At 36.4% G+C, this 22,526-nt stretch overlaps 1 protein-coding gene across 1 annotated transcript in view; it reads right to left on the reverse strand.

Moving 5' to 3' along the window:
• Positions 1-22,526, reverse strand: part of FBN2 (fibrillin 2) — a 365,588-nt gene that overhangs the window by 34,890 nt on the left and 308,172 nt on the right. Inside the window, exons 42-55 of the mRNA XM_007947457.2 lie at positions 22,318-22,386; positions 21,289-21,414; positions 20,994-21,119; positions 20,384-20,509; positions 16,620-16,736; positions 14,911-15,039; positions 14,271-14,390; positions 10,636-10,761; positions 9,890-10,042; positions 8,899-8,964; positions 8,490-8,615; positions 7,829-7,948; positions 6,738-6,860; positions 6,137-6,268 (exon numbers count right to left, since the gene is read on the reverse strand). Coding sequence (XP_007945648.1) covers positions 6,137-6,268; positions 6,738-6,860; positions 7,829-7,948; positions 8,490-8,615; positions 8,899-8,964; positions 9,890-10,042; positions 10,636-10,761; positions 14,271-14,390; positions 14,911-15,039; positions 16,620-16,736; positions 20,384-20,509; positions 20,994-21,119; positions 21,289-21,414; positions 22,318-22,386 — 1,659 coding nt within the window. The remainder of the gene's footprint in view (positions 1-6,136; positions 6,269-6,737; positions 6,861-7,828; positions 7,949-8,489; positions 8,616-8,898; positions 8,965-9,889; positions 10,043-10,635; positions 10,762-14,270; positions 14,391-14,910; positions 15,040-16,619; positions 16,737-20,383; positions 20,510-20,993; positions 21,120-21,288; positions 21,415-22,317; positions 22,387-22,526) is intronic.

Genomic DNA, 22,526 nt, shown 5'->3' on the forward strand with positions numbered 1-22,526 from the left:
ACTGGTGGGGATGTGGGTGCAAGTCTCTGTTCATCATGAGGGGGATCTGGAGTTGGGACGAGCAGGTGGTGTCAACCATCTGCCATTGTTTCTGTGGCACAGGAGCTACTGGTGTTACCTATTGGGTGAGGTGTTCAGTGCAGTAACTCCTGTTGCTTTGTGGTTTAACGTGTTCCTTCTATTGGATGAGGTAGGGGAGAAGTGGAAAAAAGAAAAAGAAAGAAAGGAAAAGAGCACCAGTAGCAAGTCCCCTTTCCACATTTGGGCGAGATAGTACAGACAGCTCTGCTGTGATAGGCAGCGTAGCTTGTGTTTTTCTGAGCTGTCTGCTAATGATGATATTCTACTGTCAATCAAAGACCTGTGGTTCAAAATCAGCAGAGATCCCAATGGGTAGAGGGCCATTACTTTCGACTTGGCTTGAAAAGCTACAGAAACCCTGTACCCTGTCCACTCGGTGCTAACAAGGGGTCATGGAAGAGTTGAACTCCAGTCCACTGCTGTGAACTGCTCTGGGGATCTGCCTACTTGGAGGGAGTTTCTCCCTTTCCCCAATTCTTTCTGGGCTCCATGACAGCCCAAGCCAATGGGGGGTTTTAAGCTGTTTCCCAGTAAGATTATCTACTCACTCTGCTGCCAAGGTTACCACCACCAACTCCCGATGTGGGTATTCTGAATCTGCAATACCTCTGTGGGTTATGTGACTTTTTTTCGCCCCCACCAACCTCTTTTGTATTTCTAATGAGTTCTCTCCTTCCCTGTTTCTCTGTATCTGCTGGCTAGGTGGGTTCATTTATTTTTCCCAGTTGTTTAATCTGCTCTTTTTCTCTGCCTTCACTAAATCTGATACTTTAGCTTCTCCTTAGTTACCCATAGGAACTCCGATGGCATAGTGCCTAAGGCATTTGACTGCTATCCAGAAGGCTGGCAGTTCAAACCCACCAGCCACTTCTTGGATAAAAAATTGAGCAATCTACTTCTGTAGTGATACTGCCTCGGAAACCCAAGGAGGGGCTGCTATGAGTTGGATCCAACACAACAGCAGTGAGTGGTTTTTCTTTTTTGGTTAGTTACCCATAACTCCAGTATTATTATTTCTATCTGCTTTACCTAGTTATTCAGGGATTATGTTGATCAAGGGAATAAATGTGTGGGTTATAGGTATGACATCATCTTTCTACCCCTGCATGTAGCATGGAGAATTACTGAAAGTAGTTGGGGAAAAGAGCCTGATTTTTTTTTTTTTTTCCTTTTTGCTGTTGAAATTCATAACTTTAGTAGGGTATTATCTTGGAGTGCTGTTCCACTACTTATTAAACTTTGAATTTCAAGCATTTCATTTTCTGCACTTCATTAGGACTGTCAATTATTGACGTTTTCATTGTCCATCATTCCTGTCAAATTCTCACTTCCTTCCCCCTACTCCATGCCTAATCCTGTTTAGAACGACACACTAGAGTAAAACACACCACTACAAGTCTCATTTTAATTCATGATTCAGACCTCAAATAGGTATTCCATATTCCCTTGACAATCCTACTCTCTAGCATGGTCATTCTCTTCCTTTCTTCAGACAAAACTCCATTTCTCCATTATTAACCACTAGCCTGTGTTCTCATTTTCAAGTTTAATCATTTTTCAGTGGATGAAGTATCTGTGATTTTTCTCGAAGGCAGTCCTTCCACACACATACTCTGGAATGTCTGGTAAGATTTCACAATTATACCTCATTTTTCCTCATCCTTTCTCAATCAGATTTACTCCTCAGTATACATTCTCTAGTAACTTCTATCTTAACAAAACAAAACAGAATCTCCTCTTACTTATATATTACTCCTCCAGACACTGCCACATTTCTTTATTCCTCTTCAGGGCAAAATTTTTTGGTTAAATTGTGATGTATGGTTGTAGTTTCCACTGTATCTCATCTCTCATTCCTTCTTTAACAACTTGTTCTACTCCTTCACTGAAACTACTCCTGACAAGGTCATGAAATCTGATTATTAATTAATTCTCTGTCTTTATCTTAGTCTACATCTCAACCACATGATACACAACCACTCCCTAACTTCTTGAGTAATTCATTCTGTTGAACCTCATGATATCACATTTACCTAATTTCCTATCTTGCTGGCTATTCTTTTTTCAGTCTCCTGAAATATTTTCCATCACTGTAAATGTTGGAATGCCCTAGAACTCAGTAATTTGCTCTTCTGGTTCTCTCTATGGCCTCTGTCTTGGTGATCTTATCCAAATTCATGACTTTAAACACTGTCTATTTACTAGCAAAGGAGCTCTGGTGGTGTTGTGCCTAAGGCATTTGACTGCTAACCAGAAGGTTAGAGGTTCAAACCCACTAGCCACTCTGCAGAAGACTGGGCAATCTACTTCCACAAAGATTTACCACCTCAGAAACCCAAAGTGGGTTACTATGAGTTTCAATCAACTCGATGGCATTGAGTTTTTCTTTTTCTTTTTTTTTTTAAATTTACCAACCAAAACCAAACCAAACTCACTGCCATCAAGTCAGATCCGACTCATTGCGGCCCCTTCTTGGGTTTTTGAGGTGGTATCATTACAGAAGTAGATTGTAGATTGCTCAGTCTTCCTTCCGAGGAGTGGCTGGTGGGTTTGAACTGCCAGCCTTCTGAAAGATAGAACTTTTATTCTTCTGTTCTCCCAACTTATTTCAGTCTTTTCCATATTAGTAAATAGTAGCTTCATTCAACCAATTATTCAAGTAATAATCCTAGCAGTCATATTTTATGCCTGTCTTCTTTCATCTACCATGCAGAATCAATCCATCAGCATGTTCTAATGATTATCTCCAAAATATATTCTAACTCTTCACTCTTCTTCCACACTGCTTGGACTCTAATTTCAACCTCTATGTTTTTCATTTGGATGATTACAAAATTCACTTGAATGAAATCCCAGCTTCTATTCCTTCTTTCCTAAAATACATTACTTGCACAGCAGCCAGAGATCTTTTAAAATGTAAACTAGATAATAATATTGACACTTAACTGAGACTTTACTCTGTGTCAAGCATGTAAGGGCTTTACATGAATTCACTAATCCTTACAACAACCCTATCAGAAATGTGCTCTTATTATTCCAATTTGATTTTAGATGAAGAATTTGAAGCACAATATTTAGCCAACATGTCTAAGGTCACAGAGCTAGAAAATATGAAACTAGATTTCTCATATTCATAGTCCATCTCCAGTGCTCACACTCTGAATCACTCTGCCATGTGCACTCAGCATAAAACCAAACTATTTACGATGGTCTATGTATCTCTGGATCTCACATTCTGTCACTCTCTTCCTGGAATGAACTCCAATTGCTTTAGCCTTCATTCCTGTCTTAGGAGGTCTTTGCTCTTTTTTTATCCTCATTTTAGGTCTCAGCACAGATGTCACCTTATCAGAAAATTTTCTTTGAATGTGTATTCTAAAGTAGCTCCCACCCAATCATTAAATTTTATTTTCATGAAAACTTACCACTATATGAAATTATCATGTTTATTTATTTATTATCTGTTTCTCCTCCACTAGAATGTACACTACTTGAAAGAAGGAGAGCTGTCCATCTAGTTTATTGCTATATCCTCAGTACCCAGAACATAGCAAGTGTTTAATAAACATAACTGAATAAATGAACAACAATTGTGAAACAATTTTTCATGGGGTAGTATATTCTCTTGAAGTACTGATTTAAATTGTTTCTACAAGGTTTATAACACAATTACTCAAATATACTTGAATACTTTTTGCTGTTTATTCAGTTTTCTTTTTTCAAGGACTTCAGTTATGCACACATTGGATCTTCTTTGGCTTCCATCTCTATTATCTTCTACTTAATCACTGCCACATCCATATACCTGATTGTGGTTTGGGCCTTTTCTACTTTTTATTAGATTTAATATTGTGACTTTAATTTCTGTGTTAGTTTTATTTATTAACTGATTGATTTTCCTTAGGTCTGCTAATTCATTATCTCATGATATTATTGTACCTTCTCTTTTTCTATCTAATATCTATTTGACTTTTATCTAATGAGATCTTGTGCAGATTATGAAATTTATTTTTCTAAACTTCTACTTCCTAGGCGTGTTTTAATCTGATTCTTTCTTATTTTTTTCCCCCTAGCATGTATTCATTAGTTGCAGATTTGTGTTATTACAGGTAATTTAGGTTAAAATAGCTCTGAGTAGCATTCAAGATAGAATAACTGATGGTTGTTTCTTTCCTTCTCATTTTCCCATCTTATCTGCAGCAGCCTCCATGTCTAAGAGACTATTTTTTTATATATATATATATAATTATAATAGCATGTTACTATAGTTTTTCCTTTTATCTTCCTTTCCTGACATCACACTGGGCTTCCACAAAAACACTGCATAATTCTCTCACTGACCGCCTGTGTCCCTATTCGTCTAATCAAATATTGGGAGAGTTGCTTCTAGAGAAATCTTTACTCTGCCAAAGTCTAAAGAACATGCTACTTTTCAGTGTCTTATGTGTTTTTGATTGACATGTTTATAGTATTTGACAGATAATCTTCAGTATCTGTATTAGTGACATTTCCTTGTTTAAAGTAAGACAGCCTCTTCCTACCTGCATACTTGTAAAATCTTCAAGGGGTGGGAGTGCGGTAATACATTTTTATTATATCATCTTCAAAAAGGCTTCCTTCTCCTTAATTACATTCAAACAATTTAATGAATCCAAAAAAGGTATCCTGTTGGCATTTTCACTAATGATCTTGGCAACATTTGTGTATTTAGTAAATTTCTTCATTCACTTTTTACTTAAGGAATAATAACTGAGGTGTAATATACTGCATAGTCAAATCTTCATCTTTAAGTTTATAGGTTATGTTACAGAGGTTTTTAGATTTCCTGCCTAATTTTTAATTCCCTGTCCTTAAATACTTTGCTACTTAAAGTTTTTTTTTTTTTTTTTGTAATTTTGTTACAAAATTTGTTCCAATTTCATGTATTCAGATGTAATTTTTTTTTCCTGTGTGTGGCTTAATTTGTCATCCTAGCATTAGTAAACATTCCTTGTTTATAATACTATTTTGGCTGTTTATTATCCAATTTCTAATTTTAAAAACATACTCTCTGCTAAAAAAAATGGAACTTCTCTACAAAGAATTTTCTGTTGATTAAGAAGTTCTTCAGAAGTTTCAGCTATGAGCATAATATAATAAAAAAACTTGACAACCAGAAAAATTTCAGAACCTGTATCTTTTAAAAATGAAAATGTATAAATGTACAAAGCTTCCATGGATCTTTTCTTTCAAAAGTTAAATTCACAGAGTATTAGAGCTAGAACAGATATCTTCTCCCATTCCAAAATCACTTAGACTAAGTTTCTCACTATATAAATGAAAGTAAGGCACAGAGAATGAAGTCATTTTCAAGTTCCTCACATATGGGAGATTCCTGTTCAAAAATCAGGGCTCTTTAATCTAAGTACCGTGCTTCCCCCTCTTCCAAGCAGATATACATATAAATGTAGTGACAGGACAGTGTAAAATTGAACTAGTTACAAAAATAAGAGCATTTTCACACATAATAATAATGATAAAATAAGCAGATTTCTACATGAACATTTGAGCTAGATGACATGTGAATACATACACACATTCAAATAAATGAAAAAAAAAATGAAATGAGTATCATGAACACTAAGATGATAGGATGGTTACCAATGTCTATTTCTATTCTGTATCATTCCCTATATGTTCGCCTTGTGCTAGATTTTAAGGGAAAGAAATTATGTAATAACCATGATTTAGGAGTCCAGGTTAAGTTTCTGGATTGCATGGTTTGGAGGAATAGTGTTTTTGAAAGACCCACCGCATAACAAAATGGATGAGGTAAGCCTATTTTCAACATTACTAAGCAGAGAATATGAATTAAATATCTAATAGGTTTAAAGAAAAATATTCACTTATAATTGAATATTTATGTAGGAATTTGCTCTTTTATAAAAATATGTAATTTACAGATCAGGCCACTAACGTCTAATCTCAATATAAACCCAGGAGTTAATGTCTTCTATTAACTGCCATTTACCTTTCTAAATTGTTTCCTCTGTATTTACTTGCATGTGTGCCTTACCTACACAGCCTTCTCCATCAGGCTTTCGGGCCATTCCCGGGGGGCAGATGCACATGAAGGTGCCAATCAGATTCTTACACATCATGCCTCTTGATTCACAGTCATGTAGCCCTTCCGCACATTCATCCAGATCTAGAAAATATTTTTAATAGGAAAAAGCAAAAACAGGAAAATCTAAGGGACAGGCTATAATGCAAATCATATTTTCAGTGTTCTTGCTCTTAAGAAGAAATCTGTTTGTGTAACAGGGAATGGAAAGGAAAAGCTAGCCCAGCTTCTACTAGCTGTTGGCTCTATTCCAGATTTATGAAGTTTCAGCATTCCTCTTAATGATAAATAGATCAGAAAAAGGGAAATCTTTGCTTTAGTGAAAGCCTATGAATACGACAATGCTGAGGTCCTTAGTCCCATCTTGTCTTTGACTTGGCTGGATGGACCATTAAATGTCATGAAACTAGGTGTGGAAATCTGTTGTCAAAGATGCTTTCATTCTGTATTTCTATAAAATTCTAGAAGAACATGGCTAATGTCTATAAAAGCCTTGAAATATTATTTCTAGTGTGGCAATGAAGTTTTAATTTTCCCACATGAGTGGCCTTACCTTTGCACATCTTCTGGTCTTCCCTCAGGGTATAGCCAACTGGGCACGTGCATTCGTAGGACCCGAAGGTGTTCATGCAGCGGAAAGCACATAGCAGTGGGTTCTGGGCACACTCATTAATATCTGGTCAAAGAAATGGGCAGGTATGTGCTCAGCCTACAGTTCTAATTATTTGTTTAAATATTCATTGATGGTTTTACTTGGAGGTCATACAGGAAAGCAACATGATAAGAGAACTTCCACATCTGGTATAGGATGACTGGGTGCCTAACAAACCTGTATTATGACAAATAATAGCTATAAACTCTGGGCAAAATACCAGAACAACTACCTGAGGACTCTGGAGACTGAAAATAAGCAGGCAGCTTTTTGGCGATTTGAAATGGAGCAAGCAACCACCCACGGTCAAGTTCCCCATTTTTTTTTTTTTTTCTTTTTGTTGTTGTTGTAAATATTAGCCTAAGGGGTAAATCTGTGATAGAAATCTTTCCACTCTTCTGTCCAGAGGAACCAGGGGCAGGAGTCTTGGGAGCAATCAGTGTCCCAATAAAACCATGAGGGGAAACCCCTTGGAAAAGAGAGGGCCAGAGAAGGAGAAGCGCTAATATTTTTTTTGCATAAACTAAGCCCAAGTTATTGGTTGCACCTTGTGCCTATGAGGTAAAATCAAAAAAGTTAACAACTAAAGTTTAGAAAGCAAAACTGAAATCTGACCCACATACCACCACAGGCAGGGCAATCTACTATGTGAGTCTACCCAAGTTAATTGCCTGCCCCCCCCCAAAAAAAAATTCTTTGGAACACCATAACTGATTCCACAGAATATCACTGACAATATCTAGGGTTTAATCCAAAATTAACCAACACACTGAGGAACCAGGAAAATGTGACCAAATATCAAGGGAAAAAGACAAACCAACAGATATCAACTTCAAAACACTCCACATGTTTAATCAAAGGTTTAAAGCAGCTATTTTAACTATGCTCACTGAGGAAAGGAAAACATTTTGACCACAGAACAACATGAAGATTGAGATATTTGAAGAAATCTATATCAAGAAGAAATAATGCTGAAGGAAAGGATCACTTGCCTTCACAATTCATCATGGGGCCAGGCTCAAATCCATCATTGCAATTGCATTCGAAGCTCCCAATAACATTGGTGCATGTACCATTTCCACATGGATTGCCAATTGAACATTCATCAGTATCTGAAAAAGAACAAGAAAATGCAACAAAGAAGTGTTGCTTTAATAGGAGTATGCTCATGAATACTCATGCTCACCCTCATACATTTCTGGGACTACTGAAGGGCACACATGATTTCTGTACCCCCTCTGAATGGCTGGCCAGCCTTTACAAAGTTCAAAGGACCTTGAGGGATCCAGTGTGCAATAGTCAGAGCCCCCATCAGCCATGCTGTGATTGAGACAAGTTCAGAGAAGTAATGTAGGTATGGAAAGTCATAAAGTAAAACTGATCTCTTCCCTAATTAGTGGATTTTGGCATTTCTAAGTCTCTAGACACATTAGAGTTTATGTATTTGTTTGAAAGAAGAGGTTTGGCAATTCTTTCCATCTTCCCATAAACCAGGTCGGACTGAAAATCTAGGATGGCCAAAGATGGTGCCATTATTAGCTACTTATCTTGGCACTGTAAATCCTACCACCATCCAGAGTATTTGAGAGATCTTTTGCTAAATATGAAAAATAAAACAGAACCTGAAGCTGTGTAGTTGGAATAAATACTCACCTACACAGCGCACTCCTGTATAATCAAGGTTGTAACCCATGGGGCATTCACAGCGAAAAGATCCATCTGTGTTGATACACTGACCATTGGAACAAATGCCTGGGCTCTCAAGACACTCATTGACATCTAAAAAATAGAATTGCCCATGAACTTTCACATATAAAAAGTGATGCTGATACTGCATATGTATCATTTGACATACTTAAAATTTTTAGAACATGTAAACATTTCTTTTGCTAGAGAAATATGTTATCTCATATATTACAATATAATCTTATTATTACAATACATGATATACAAAAAATACTGTATATATTAAATATGATATACTCTACATATAGTAAAAATAGCATGATTTATAAAATAAATGTGTAAGAAGAGAACAGGAAAAGAATATATCAAACCATACCTTCACGTGTGTCATGAAGACTTGGGACAGTTCCGTGGCCATATGGACACAAATCCTGGAATGCAACTACAGAGAAAAACACAAATTCTATATCACTGGATAGTCTAAACTATCAAAGAGTTCAAGAACTGATTACAATACATACATAAAATTGTACTTAATTGTTTTTCCTCTACAAATCTTTAGGGAGCTCTGGTGGCATAGTGCCTAAGGCATTTGGCTGCTAACCAGAAGGCTGGCAGTTCAAACCCACCAGCCACTCCTCAGAAGGAAGATGGGGCAATCTACTGCCGTAGTGATACCACCTTGGAAACCTAAGGAGGGGTGGCTGTAAGTTGGATCTGACTCAACGGCAGTGAATTTGGTTTGATTTGGTTACAAACCTTTAACAAAAATCTTTTATTTTGTGGGTTATTTCAAAAGCAAAAACTCTCTAGGGTGCCACCTGCTGAGAACACCTGATTCCTTCTGTTTGCTCAATTAATACCGAATAGCCAGATGGATCTCTCTGCCCATTACACATACACCAGCAGCACTGTCTTCCTGCTGATGTAATAAGACCTGTGAGGCTTCCTGTCTCTTCCTGAAAACAGCCATTGTGTGCACTCCCCTTCTCAGAATCTTCCATAATACTCTGAGAGCCAGAGCCTGTAATACAGTACCTACGTGGGACTCCCACAGCAATCTGCAGTATAATTTTCATCCCTTCCTTGCATCTTCTGCCCTACATCTCTCAAATTCATTCTTTTGAAAGCAACTAATGCCAACATTTGAAAAAACACTGAAATAGCAGGGTAACTCTCCCTGCGTTTATACATGTATACAAAAATTGAAAAAAGTTCCACAAAGTCGTCTGCTTACCGAACCATCAAAACTTATACCTGAGGAGATTAATTCACCCTCAAAATATTCATAAATTACATGGTCAAACTGACTTCTGGCAAACAATCAAAAACTGGTACAAAGTGTTGTTTAATGTCATTGCCCTTACCTTCATCGTCTTTGGGACACAGCTCACAGGGGTCGCCCCAGCCCTCTCCTGGCATCTTACTACAGCAGCACTTTGCTTTTGTGGTGTTGAAAGCTTTGGGCACAGAACACTTTCCATTTTCAAAATTTGTGAAGCAGAAGCTCTGCCGAGTATCTGATCAAGAAAGCAAACACTGCAGAGCTCCTTACAGATCACTTTAAACAATGAAATAGCAGGTATATTATTCCATGTTTCTGACAGACAAGTTCTCCTGGAGATTAGACTAGCAGTTAATAGACAGGTCTGGAAATTCTCAATTCCTAATTTCATTTGCCAATCTAAACTGACCTCTCTATAAAGTTCTGACTATTTAAATAGTGTGCTTAGAAAATCTGAGAAACCAGGCTTGAAATACAAAATGATTCTCTTACAGAGCATGTTTTTCATTGTTACATTATAGCTAAAGAAAATTCTCAGTAATTTCCAAAAGCAACTCATATAACAATGTATGAAATATATATAATTCTAGCAACAAAATGAAAATGGCAAATCAGGGTAATAATTTTTCTCTTAACATAAAATTTTAGAAACAGTGTCAACAATTTAAAGTACCTTAAACACATCTAACACATACACATTTGAGACTTATATTTTGAATTTCTATTACCACAGACTTGTAGCAACAACCATTAGTACAATGGTTTACTATGTAGCTCTGAAATTTCTGAGGGCCAGCAATGACAGAGGACTGGCATTCCAAAGCTTACCAAAGCATCTCCGTCCATTATCAGACAGTACAAAGCCAGGAGGGCAGATGCACTGGAAGCCCCCTGGGGTATTGGTGCAGGAGCCAAAAAGGCAGATGTTGGGATCCTCGTCACATTCATTTATATCTGCAGAACAAGCAGGAGCACTTATTAATCAAGTCAACAAACCATTCAACATATGAAAAAATCGCTGTTAAGCACTTAGCTGCTAACCAGAAGGCCAGCAGTTGGAAACCACCTGCCATTCCACAGGAGAAAGATGTGGCAGTCTGCTTTTCTAAAGATATACAGCCTGGAAACCCTATGGGACAGTTCTCCTCTGTTCTATAGCGTTGCTATAAGTCATAATTGACTTGATGGAAGTGGGTTTTAGAGGTTCTCAAACAATACTGTAGTTTATAGAAAAATGTCCTATTAATTGGATAGCATTTTTTTGTTCCCCAATTACAGAGTCCACTAAGCCAAAAGATAGGTGAATATTTAATAAAAAACAATAGACTACATTAAGGTATGTGTTTAATTTATTCTTTAGAATTAAATTATTTACTGCTTCAAAATTTAGATTATATTCATTTTCAACTAACAACCGTATGCCAAGACTCCCAATCCTATCTCCTGCTCTTCGAGCTTGATCTGCAGAGGTCCATGTCCACCTGCCTAGCAGACAGGACCAGCTTCACATCTCACACACAGCACAGCCTCAGCCTGACCAAACCATTGTCTTCTGACTGATCCCCCTCCTTTGTACTTCAAGCTAGGGTCCTGGAGTCTCCCTTATTCAGCCTACCCACCCACCCCCATCGATATACACACAGCCATGTATCCTGTCTATTCTACGTCCTTACTACATTCAACACCTTCCCCTCTGTTACCCCAGCTGCTGACAGTTTCCTGACTTCTGCATCTCCCCTCTTCTTTTCACACTGCCACACTGTGTTGTCATTCTAATATGCACATCTGATTATAACTGAAATATTTGAAAATCTGCACCTATGGAAGAGGATTCAGACACAGTTTGGGAATTTTACCAATTTTCTTCATCCATGTCAGAATGGTTGACTGAGTAAGTAAGGATTCTTTACCAAAGATTCTTGGCCATTTTTCAAGGATAAGTACTTATGTAGTGGGTTGTTTTAATGAAGTGAAAAAACACACTACTAGTTTTACATTCTTTTCAGCAATAGACTCAATTACAGGCACAACAGAAGTAAGTAAACTCCATGAGGACAGGACATGTTCGGCTATACCCTCGCCTCTGGCCACAGTGTCTGGCACACACTAAGTTCTCAATTTATACCTTTAGGATTTTGATGAATGAGCCATATCATACTCCTTAGAACACCTGCAATGGCTCCACACAGCCTGTAGGTCACCCAACACCTCTTACCATGTTCATATTTCCTCAGTTTCCAATGGTCTTCTCTGTTCCCTTTCCTTCTGTGACCAGTAAATTCCTATCTAATGTTTACATGCTACCTAAATCCACAGCTGTTGAGTCTATTCCAACTCATAGCAACCCTATCAGACAGAAGAGAAATGTCCCATTGTCTACTCAAAAATGTAATCTTTATAGCAGCAGACTGACACCTATTTCTCCCATAGCTCACATTTTGACCTTTCTGTAGGCAGCTAAGTGCCTAACCACTGTGCTACTAGGGCTCCTTGAATAACTGGTAACTTTTCCCTAAAACACTCAGCTATAGTGTAATACCGTTGTTGTTGTTGTTATGTGCCGTCAAGTCGGACCCGACTCATAGAGACCCCCTTCTTGGGTCTCTGAGGCTGTATCACTACAGAAGTAGATTGTCCAACCTTCCTTCCGAGGAGTGGCTGGTGGGTTTGAACTGCCAGCCTTCTGGTTAGCAGTCAAGTGCCTTAGGCACCATGCTACCAGAGCTGCTAGTGTAATACTAGAATGTCACAAATCCGTTGTGATGACCTCCTGGATCCGCCACCAACTCACAACCACAATTATTACTCACAGCCTCCTCTCACATCCTGAACAGACCTCCATTACTGTGTTTGTCACACTGTATTGCAAGGACATCTTTACAAAACATGTTATTTACAAGTAAGTCTCTTCCATTTGGTAGTAAGCTACCTGAAGTCAGAGACTGGAGTTTTGAATTTCTAGCACCTGGGAAGGTGCCAGGTATTCACTGTAATGTCCACTGTCTACAGTGATGAATTCACACATGTGTGCACACAAGTATTTGCTTGTGAATGAATGTGTGTATCAGTCATGTTAGGAAGCATTTCACCTAAGAAAAAACTGGTGCAAGAGATTCTAGTCTGAAGGAAATATTCCTACAGTAAAGTTTATTAAAAATCAATTTTAAGGGGTACAAAATAGCCGCATTACTAACAATAGTAAAGAAAAGAATCTGAAATTTATAAAAAAAAAAAAAAAAACATATCCATAGATTCTTTCATTAAAGATAAAGGTAGCCACATCTATCTGATACAAAGAAGCACATGTATTCTATCTCTACTTCCTTCTTAGAGACTAATGCACCCCTGCTATTATTGTTCCTTAAAGGGAAGGATCATTGAGATACTGAGGGATCAAGATTCAATACGGATAAAGAAAAGGGAAGACAGAAAGAGTCTTAAACTTTTCAAGAAACTTCTTACTTAGATGAATCTACTACTGCTATTATTCTTTTAGTATCAAAAACACTACAAAACCTTACAACGAATTACGTAAATCAGACAGAAAAGGTGAAAGCTATTAAAACCAAATCACGACGACTAGGGATACCCATAATATCAAATTATATTGTCTGAAAAATAATTAAAATTCTAAGACATGAACAGTTTCTCTCTGCCCTATTTATGTAACCCCAACGCCCTTGAACCTGAACAGTAGAGCTACATATTTAGGAGGAATCTGGCCAAGGGAGATAGAATTAAAAAAAAAAAAAAAAGCCTAGGAGAACTGAAAAGCAAAACCCTTAGCAATCCTCTCACGTCAGAAAAACCACACTAAAATGGTGGTGCTTCTGAATTTCAACAAGGCTGTAAAAAAGAATTTGTATCAAACTGAAATAAAGTAAACTGTAAAAAGGTGTGTCCTCATCATGTCCACAAGGCAATTCTGGGACCCACTTTTGATGTGGTTACAGTGTTCTTGTGGGCTGGAAGAGTTTCAACAGAAAAATATCCGTTATGACAAATGGATTAATAGTTTCTGTTTTGACATGAGGCCTTCACAAGGAAAAAAAATGTCTCAACAGCATTGTCAAGACTTTCTGCTTCACATTTCTGGGACTCTAGACACCTTTAATAGCTGTTTTAAAATTGGTTGCCAAAGATTACAATTTTTGTAGACACTCTTTAAATTCAGTAGAGAGTCTCTGTTGACATTTGGCAAAAAAGATTAGAGTACCCTGAAAATTCTTTGAGTAGCGTCAAATTTCTCTTAATGAAAAAATCCCACATCTTTGAGTTCTTTATTCCCAGCACTCCACCTTCAAATCATTTCTGATGGCTCAATAAAACAGATGTAGGCAGTTATATGTATAACTTCTTGGGTCAGCATGTTTGCAGTAGTTGGGATTTCGCTGATTTCTAGTCTGGACCAAGTTTTAGTACGCTGAAAAGCTCACGGACCTCATAATAAATGTCAGCCTTACCGATGCAGTTCTCGCTTTTTACTTCATACCCTGGCGGACAAATGCATCTGAAGGATCCTTCTAAATTTTGACAGGTACCAGGAGAACAGGAGCCAGGAAGGGCAACACACTCGTTAGTATCTTTAAAGATAAAGGAGAGAGAAAAAAATGATTAAAACTTGAGATAACTGTTTCATAGTTGTATGCAGTTTTATGTCTGCCAAATAATCTGCATTCGACTCAGGCCCCATGATATTCTAGGTCATCACAGGCCAATATGCCTGATATACTCTTCTTATATCTTAGATATTTTTCGTTTGGCAAGAGGTTAATTTCTTGATTTGTATTCTTTGCCTACATTTGCTGAGACATGAATAGACTCAAGAATTGTCCCTAGTAATAACTCTGGGTCATTTCAAATGTTAGCATATAAGGTATACCTGATACCAAAATTCCCCCTCAAATCTTGGCTTGGCCTTGCAGTCTGATGACCAAATGAAGTGTGAATTGAGTCTCTAATGGGAAGATTCACATCACTACTTTACCAAACCAAACCAAACCATTAATATCCTCCCCTCCCCCTACACACACACACACACACACACGCACGTGTGTGTATAATGATCCTTCCATCAATCCTGTTTATTATTTAGATACTTACCTATACAGTTTTTGCCATCTGGAGTAAGTTCATAGCCTTCATTACATAAACACTTAAAAGAGCCAATTTCATTAAAACACCGTCCATTTCTGCATACTTGACCAAAAAAGGAACTGCACTCATCTATATCTGTAAAAAATAAGTAATAACTTTCAGAGAGAGCTCTTAACATGCACACTGCTTCACAAGTTGCAGCATAAAAACAAATTTACTGGTATACATTTCCAAAACCTAGTATTACTGCTTCTCATCAACACAGAAATGGCCCACATCATAAGGGTCATGTGACTAAGTCACTGAGATCCCTACTGTTTTCCAAACACAGTTTTGATATTAATATAACTCATACATTTATAACCAAGTAATGTTGAAGGTTTAAGGTGATATTTTCCATTCCTTCCAACTGAAAAGTATCTCTTTTCCCACAGGCAAGGGGATATATGAGATTTGACTTGATTGCCTACACTTTGCAGATTACCCAGAGAGAGACTGAATATATTCAAAGAGTAACTAAGAATATTAAAAACAGAATAATAAATTATATTAAAACCATTCTAAATTTATATTTTGCTGACATACTACAGCTTTGAAAAAAGGAGACTAATTATTAGATTATTCAGTTAAGTTTAGGATGGACATTTGAGAAAGTTTCTGGGTTATTTGAAGATTGTTTCTGGGTTGTCTGATGATTTTACTTTATCAGAGGTGTATTCTTATTTGGCCGTACAGGACATCTGAGATAGTCAACAAGCTGATAGTTGAATAAATGTCCAAATAGCTCTGAAAATTTCTGGCATCTGCAGAAGTCTGAAGCATGAATAATACTATCAGATTAAATTGAAAGTGAGGTGGCTATGAAGGCATAATGGTAGAAATATTGAGTTACTTTCATATAGCTTATTGGGTCATGTAGATTAAAATAAGTTAAAGCTGTAAAGCTCCTAGCATAGTACATCAGAAACAAGAAATAACTTAATGCTTGTTTCATTTCTTCCTTTTTCTTCTACCAACTTCAACTCTCTCCTTTATTATCAATTCTAATTTCCATCATTTGTATGTTAGTGTGGGGCAAAGGTTAAAATCCTGTATGATTCATAGACAGCTTTATTTTCCATTGCAAATTTACAGTCAGTCACAAACATGATTAAGTTTCTAAGGGTTGATGTGGAAACCTGGTCACCATGCATTGTTTCTCTGGCTCCAAAACCTGACTTAAAATGAATTTTCAAGAGAATACATCTATAAGTTGCAGACTTCCAGTATCTGAATATAAAACAAGCATGAACTTATATGAAATACTTATCATAACACTGAAACAATGACAGATCTATCTTTGATGCCATCTAAGGGGTGAAAATACCCCAAACAATAAAGCAGTCCCAATACATTTACTATTATCTGAATGATCTTTTTCTCTGAATTAATTGTTTTAAAAAAGTGCTGAATACAGAAACTGTTTTGTGATTATTTAGTCCAATACTATGGCTTTAAAGAACTAAACATTATCAACCCTATAGCACTTGCAATTTTAATAATAAAAATGTTATTATTTTAATATATATTTATTATTTTAATAATAAAAACAATTTTAAACAGCAGTTTTTAGAACAGATTTACAAAATATGTTTTCTTCTTTGCTTTTATTTTTTATTTCATTATATTGTGGGAAATGAAATAGGAGCAACAAAGAATTGACTGAAGTTACTTACCCAGACAATCATTATTGTGAGTGAGTTCAAATCCTGGATAACAGAGACAGTTATAGGATCCAACGGTGTTTTTACAAGTTCCATTTCCACATGGATGCCTCTCACACTCATCAACATCTATAAAGAAACATTGGCTCAAAGGGATTAAATTTTAATGAGAAATAAAATCACCTCTTAACCATTTACTTTTTGTTTTGTTTTTGTACTGACTTAAGATTTTTCTTGTGGAATTCTAGAAATCTGTATTTGTTTGAGGAGAATAATTATGAGGTAGTTAGAATTCAAATTATATAATTATAAGAAAAAAAGTACAGTTTAATTACTTACAGGCATGAACAACACAGTTCAGAACTAGGCCAAGCAAGTAGTATCACCTTAGAGGGGATATTTTAAAGAATTTCCCTTGTCAACTGTAAGTAAACTTATCTTCTGAAATGCTAAAACATTTCTTTAATTAAACATTATAAAACATTCCTTCAGAAATTTACTTACATTAATTTGATTAGCAAAACAAAGATACATTTTAGTTTTCTTAGTGTTATACATTGGTAGATTCCAAATGAAGAAGTCTATTAGAACTCAATTATTATTAGCCTTCAAAAAAAAAAAAATGAAGAAATATTTACATATTTACAAAGGCTAGTCCTCATACCACAAACTATGATCCCAGGCTGCTGAAACTATATTGTGTTTGTTTGTTTTAAAAAGCAGTGTTCCATAGCAAATAGAAAACTCTGTTTAAGAGCAGTATTATAAAAAAATCTGACTTTTATCATGGAAGAATTGTTATGATTGGGGTAAATTTTCTTCATATAAATTTCCAAATCATAAATCTCATGGACTCTTTTCAAAAATCATACTGTATCTCAGAGAGTATAGATAAGAGAAGACTAAGAAGTATGTATAAAAGTAAGCATTCTCAGAAAGTTCATATGAATAGGGTCAGATCCTCTACTGTGCCTTCCTATAATCATTAGCCAGACAATTTTCCACTGTCATCACAGCAGAAGTCAATAGAGAAACTCTTAGGATGCAATGGATGAACTGAGTTCTCCAGGTGTTCCTTATATGGACATGCCAGAAAGGAAACTAGTTATGTATACTGAAACACGACTTTAATATTCATGTAGCTAATGTCTTGAATGCCATTTGAATCTTCTAGCCCCTAGGGATTTAAGGAATTAGGCAATGTAAATCTTTACAGAAGTAGACTGCCCAGCCTTCCTTCCCTGGAGTGGTTGGTCAGCCTTCCTTCCCTGGAGTGGTTGGTGGTTTGAACCACCAACCTTCTGGTTAGCAGTCAAATGCCTTAGGCCCTATGCCAACAAAGCTCCTAATCTGTAAAAATAAAATAAATTAAATTCTAATATCTACTGAGTTTGGATTTGGATTTTCATGTAATTTTGGGAATCACATGAAAGCTAGTTGGTTTTTGCTAAATTTAACATGTTACCAATTTTCAGTATGTACTATATTTGCATGTATATAATACTGTCCTTGTTCCTTGAGTTATAAGAATGTCAAACTCCAAGCTACTATGTGTCATTTTCCTATTTTTACTACTATTTGTTCTGGTTTCTAAGAATGAAATACGAGGTTGGGTGAGTAGGAAAAATAAAAACATAAATGAACATCTGTGAAATATTCTTAAGAATTTTAAAGGAATTGCTTAAGATTTACATCATAAAATGACTAATCAAAACTAATGAACAACTTCACTTTAAAAACCTTACAATGCCAAGTTACATATTCAAGTGTTAAGACATTAGTAACAACAGGTTACTAAATCCCAACGGGTAATCACACATTTTATACTTCATGTCTACATAAGTGAAAAAATGCTATTAATATAAAATTAGCTGGAAGGATTTTAGCCAAAAACTCAATGATGTTCTTTTTGAGTGGGGAAGTTACTGGGTCTTTTTTTTTTTTTTCCTTTCAAGTCAACATGCAATATGAAATATGCAGTAAGGAAAAAACATATATACGACTTAGTCAATAAAAATGTTTTTGATATGTTGCTGTTGTGTGCAACAACAACAAAGTGGATGCACAATCCTAACTTTTATACGCTGAGAACATGGTAATTATAAATATCCATTGTTGAGCAAATTCCAACTCATAGCCACCAAACAGAACTTCCCATAGGGTTTCAAAAGCTTCAGTCTGCTGCATCTTTCTCTTGTAGAGTCCTGGTGAATTTGAACTGCAGACCTTTCTTCAGCAGCTGAGCATCTAATCACTGCACCACCAGGGCTCCTTAGCCAAGTATTAAATTAAACTTTGCCCCCTCAAGTGCAAAGCATGGACAACTGTTGTTGGCAGAAGCAGAGCTAATGGCTAACATCAGATTTAAGGAGTTAGGCTCAGCCCCAGGCCTGAAAGCCCATCTGCCTTGAAAAGCTTATTAATCAACAGCTCAGCAAGTTATTTAGTGAGCACTATTAACACTTACAGTGAGAAGCTCTGGTGGCATACTCCTAAGGCATTTGACTGCTAACCAGAAGGCCAGTGGTTCAAACCCACAAGCTGCTCCATGGAAGGAAGATAGGGCAATCTACTTCTGTAAAGATTCCCACCTCAGAAATGCCAACAGGGGTAGTAGCTATGAGTCAGAATCAATTCACTGGCAGTGAGTCTGGTTTTGGTGTATTAACACTTAAAAAAGGTCTTGGGTGGGGCAAACAGTTTACACGTGACTAATTTGAAGGATTGCTGTTTGAACTGATCCAGAGGTACCTCTGAAAAAAGACCTGGTGATCTGCTTGAATAAAGATTACAGCCAAGAAAACCCTACAGGACAGTTCTACTGTATAATTTATGGGTTGCTGTGAGTTGGAATTGACTTGATGACACCAAGTTTGTTATTATTGCTTAAACCCGAGTGGTGCAAACAGCATGCTTGAATGCTAACTAAAAAGTTGGAGGTTTGAATCCAACCAGAGGTGCCTCAGATGAGATGCCTTGTGATCTACTTTTGAAAAAATCAGCCACTGAAAACCCTTTGGAACAGAGTTGTACTCTGACCCACACACGGTCACCAGGAGTCAGAGATGACTTGATGGCAACTGGTTACTGGTTCTTTATTGCTTTGATGACAGTGGATTAGGTTTGGTTTTAACCATTGCATTACCGTGAATTTTTAAAGCGTTTTGCCGTATTTGCTTCTGTTGTTGTTGTTAGGTGCCGTCTAGTCGGACCCGACTCTGGGGTTTCTGAGGCAGTATCACTATGGAAGTGGATTGCCCCATCTTCCTTCTGAGGAGTGGCTGGTGGGTTTGAACTGCTGGCCTTTCTGGTTATCAGTCAAGTGCCTTAGGCACTATGCTACCAACCAGAGCTCTCATATTTGCTTCTACTTATTTTTAAGTAACACTAAAGATGCAGATAAATCCTTTGTATTCATTTCAGTACTGCCACTCTTACTACTACCTTGCATTCCCAAACACTTACTTATAGTGGGAATATAAAGGGGTACAGGCTAGTTGGTACTGTGGTGTAATCCCTAGTGTCCCGGAGTGCACGTCAAACATATGAAAGTCATTTGGAGGAAAAGCTGGGGAATCCCTGAATTGAAAACCGTTGTGGTATGTTCCTGCTTGTAAATTTTGCTTTGGATAACACCTTACACAGTTTAACATAATTAACTTTTTGCAAGATTGTTTCTGACAGAGACATGGTAGTTACTCATGACAGATGACCAAACTAATCCATTATGGAGTCTCAGCTCTATTTCAGTCCCTAGACTCAAATGTCCTTCTTACCCATGCACATGGTCTGGTCCTGGGAAGCCTTGAACCCATTGTGGCAGATGCACTGGTAACTTCCTTGCAAATCAACACACAGGCCATGACTGCAAACATTAGGAATTTCTAAACATTCGTTGCGATCTAAAACAGAAAATAAAACGTATGTTACACATAACTGATTTTTATTAAGATTTCTTCATTTTTCACAGACATGTTTCTATAATCTGCTACTAATTATAACGGACAGGCTGAAAATGAACCATAACAACAGCTGAATCAAAATAAGTGAGGTTTTAAAGCATCTAAGCCTCTATTTTTTGCAATCATGCAATTTTTAATGTATTGATTGCTATCTCAACGATAATTATTTTATTTTAGGTCCAACGTGAAGAAAATCCATTTAAGAGACCTCACTTTTTAAAAGAAAACAGTCTAAAAGATGTGTTGAGATAGGTTCAATACGAATAAATAGGTTCAGTTAGAAAACCTTTTCAAATTATATTCAGAAAATAATTTTTGAATGAAAATTGTTATAAAGACATATACAACATAATGTTTGCACAGACAAAGAGGAAATCTAAAGAAGCTTGTGCTAGTGCCCAGGATGACTCGGTGTGCTTCTTACCTACACAGGCCCCATTGGGTGAAAGCTTGAAACCTGCAGCACATTCACAGCGGTAACTGCCAGGACTATTGATGCAGTCTGCGTTTCGCTGGCAGAGATTATCTCCATTGCTGCACTCATCTATGTCTGAAAAAGCAGCAATGAAATTCTTAAAAGTCTTTCATTAGTGCCTTAAGATTACCTTTGCTTATCCACTTTGATGATCACTCCTAAATAGTGATCATCAAAAACAGTCTTGAATTGATTGATACATGCCAAACTATTCTGGATAAAGGACATATATGATTAAGATTACCTTCACAGACTAAGAGCAAGTCATTGTAACTGAATCCTGTAGGGCATTCACAGCGGAAACTGCCAATCTGGTTAATGCACACACCATTTGCACAAATGCCTGGAATCTCTTTACATTCATCAATGTCTGAAATTGAACAGATTTGGTCACATATATATGGTTCTGCTTAATGTATACACCATATAACCTTGCATATTGATTCCATGTGTACACTGGAATGAGAATATACATTTAGTGCCACAAAAATTAACTATAAACTGGTATTAATGATACTATTGTTTATGGAAGCATATAGACCATAGATTCTTTCCTCTATACAGTGACAGAAAAATTTAGGTGGCCCATAAACTATAACAAGTGATTCAAATGTCAATGTAGCAAATGAACTTCCTAGGGAATCAACCCACTTGTTCACATTACCTGCCAAGGCTACCATATTTGTACTATTTACCTGATGATGAAAGCTATGTTTTTATGATTTCATGTATATAATTTCATGTATTTTATTATATACACATTGATAACTGGAGACTTAAAATTATATTGCTCACTGACTCTGAGAAAGAAACAAGTAGAGTGAACAATAAAAAGTACACTGAGAAGGAAGTTAAATCATACAAATAATAATTTTGGAAGTTCATAGTTAGACCAGCAGAAAAGAGATTCTATGAAAACACTCCAAAAGCTTTAAAAATACTTATGAGAATAGCAACTAAAGGTTAAAATATAGTGGATTTTTTAGTCACATAATATAATATGTATGAAAAACAAAACTAATGTTTTACCTTGGTGTCTGTATAAAACCTGGACACTGTCATGTAATTACAATAATTTAATCACCAGACTAAACTAATGCAATAATACTATTATTAACACTTGGTTAGAATCTTAAGTATCTTATTTCTAATTATATCAGACTGGAATCCAGATAATATTTTTTGTAGTACCCTTGCATTTTAAAAACACTGAGTTGATTTTTACAAAATACTACATACATGCATAAAAATAAGCATAATTGACAAAACTCACCAACAGCTTTTCCTGTGTGAATGTCAAAGGTGAATCCAGGAATATTTCCACATATGGTTTTAAAGTCAGCTTTAAAATATAAACAAAGCAAATGCACTTTTAAGATTCTCAAACCCTTTAAATGGCATTTTATAGATTTCTATTTTTTCTGGCAAATAGATTTTATATTATTCACAAACCAATATTTTAATTTTGATTCTATTTATTTG

The sequence above is a fragment of the Orycteropus afer genome, unplaced genomic scaffold, assembly GCF_000298275.1.
Source record: "Orycteropus afer afer isolate SDZICR_OR568_19922 unplaced genomic scaffold, OryAfe1.0 scaffold00185, whole genome shotgun sequence".
Lineage (NCBI taxonomy): Eukaryota > Metazoa > Chordata > Mammalia > Tubulidentata > Orycteropodidae > Orycteropus > Orycteropus afer.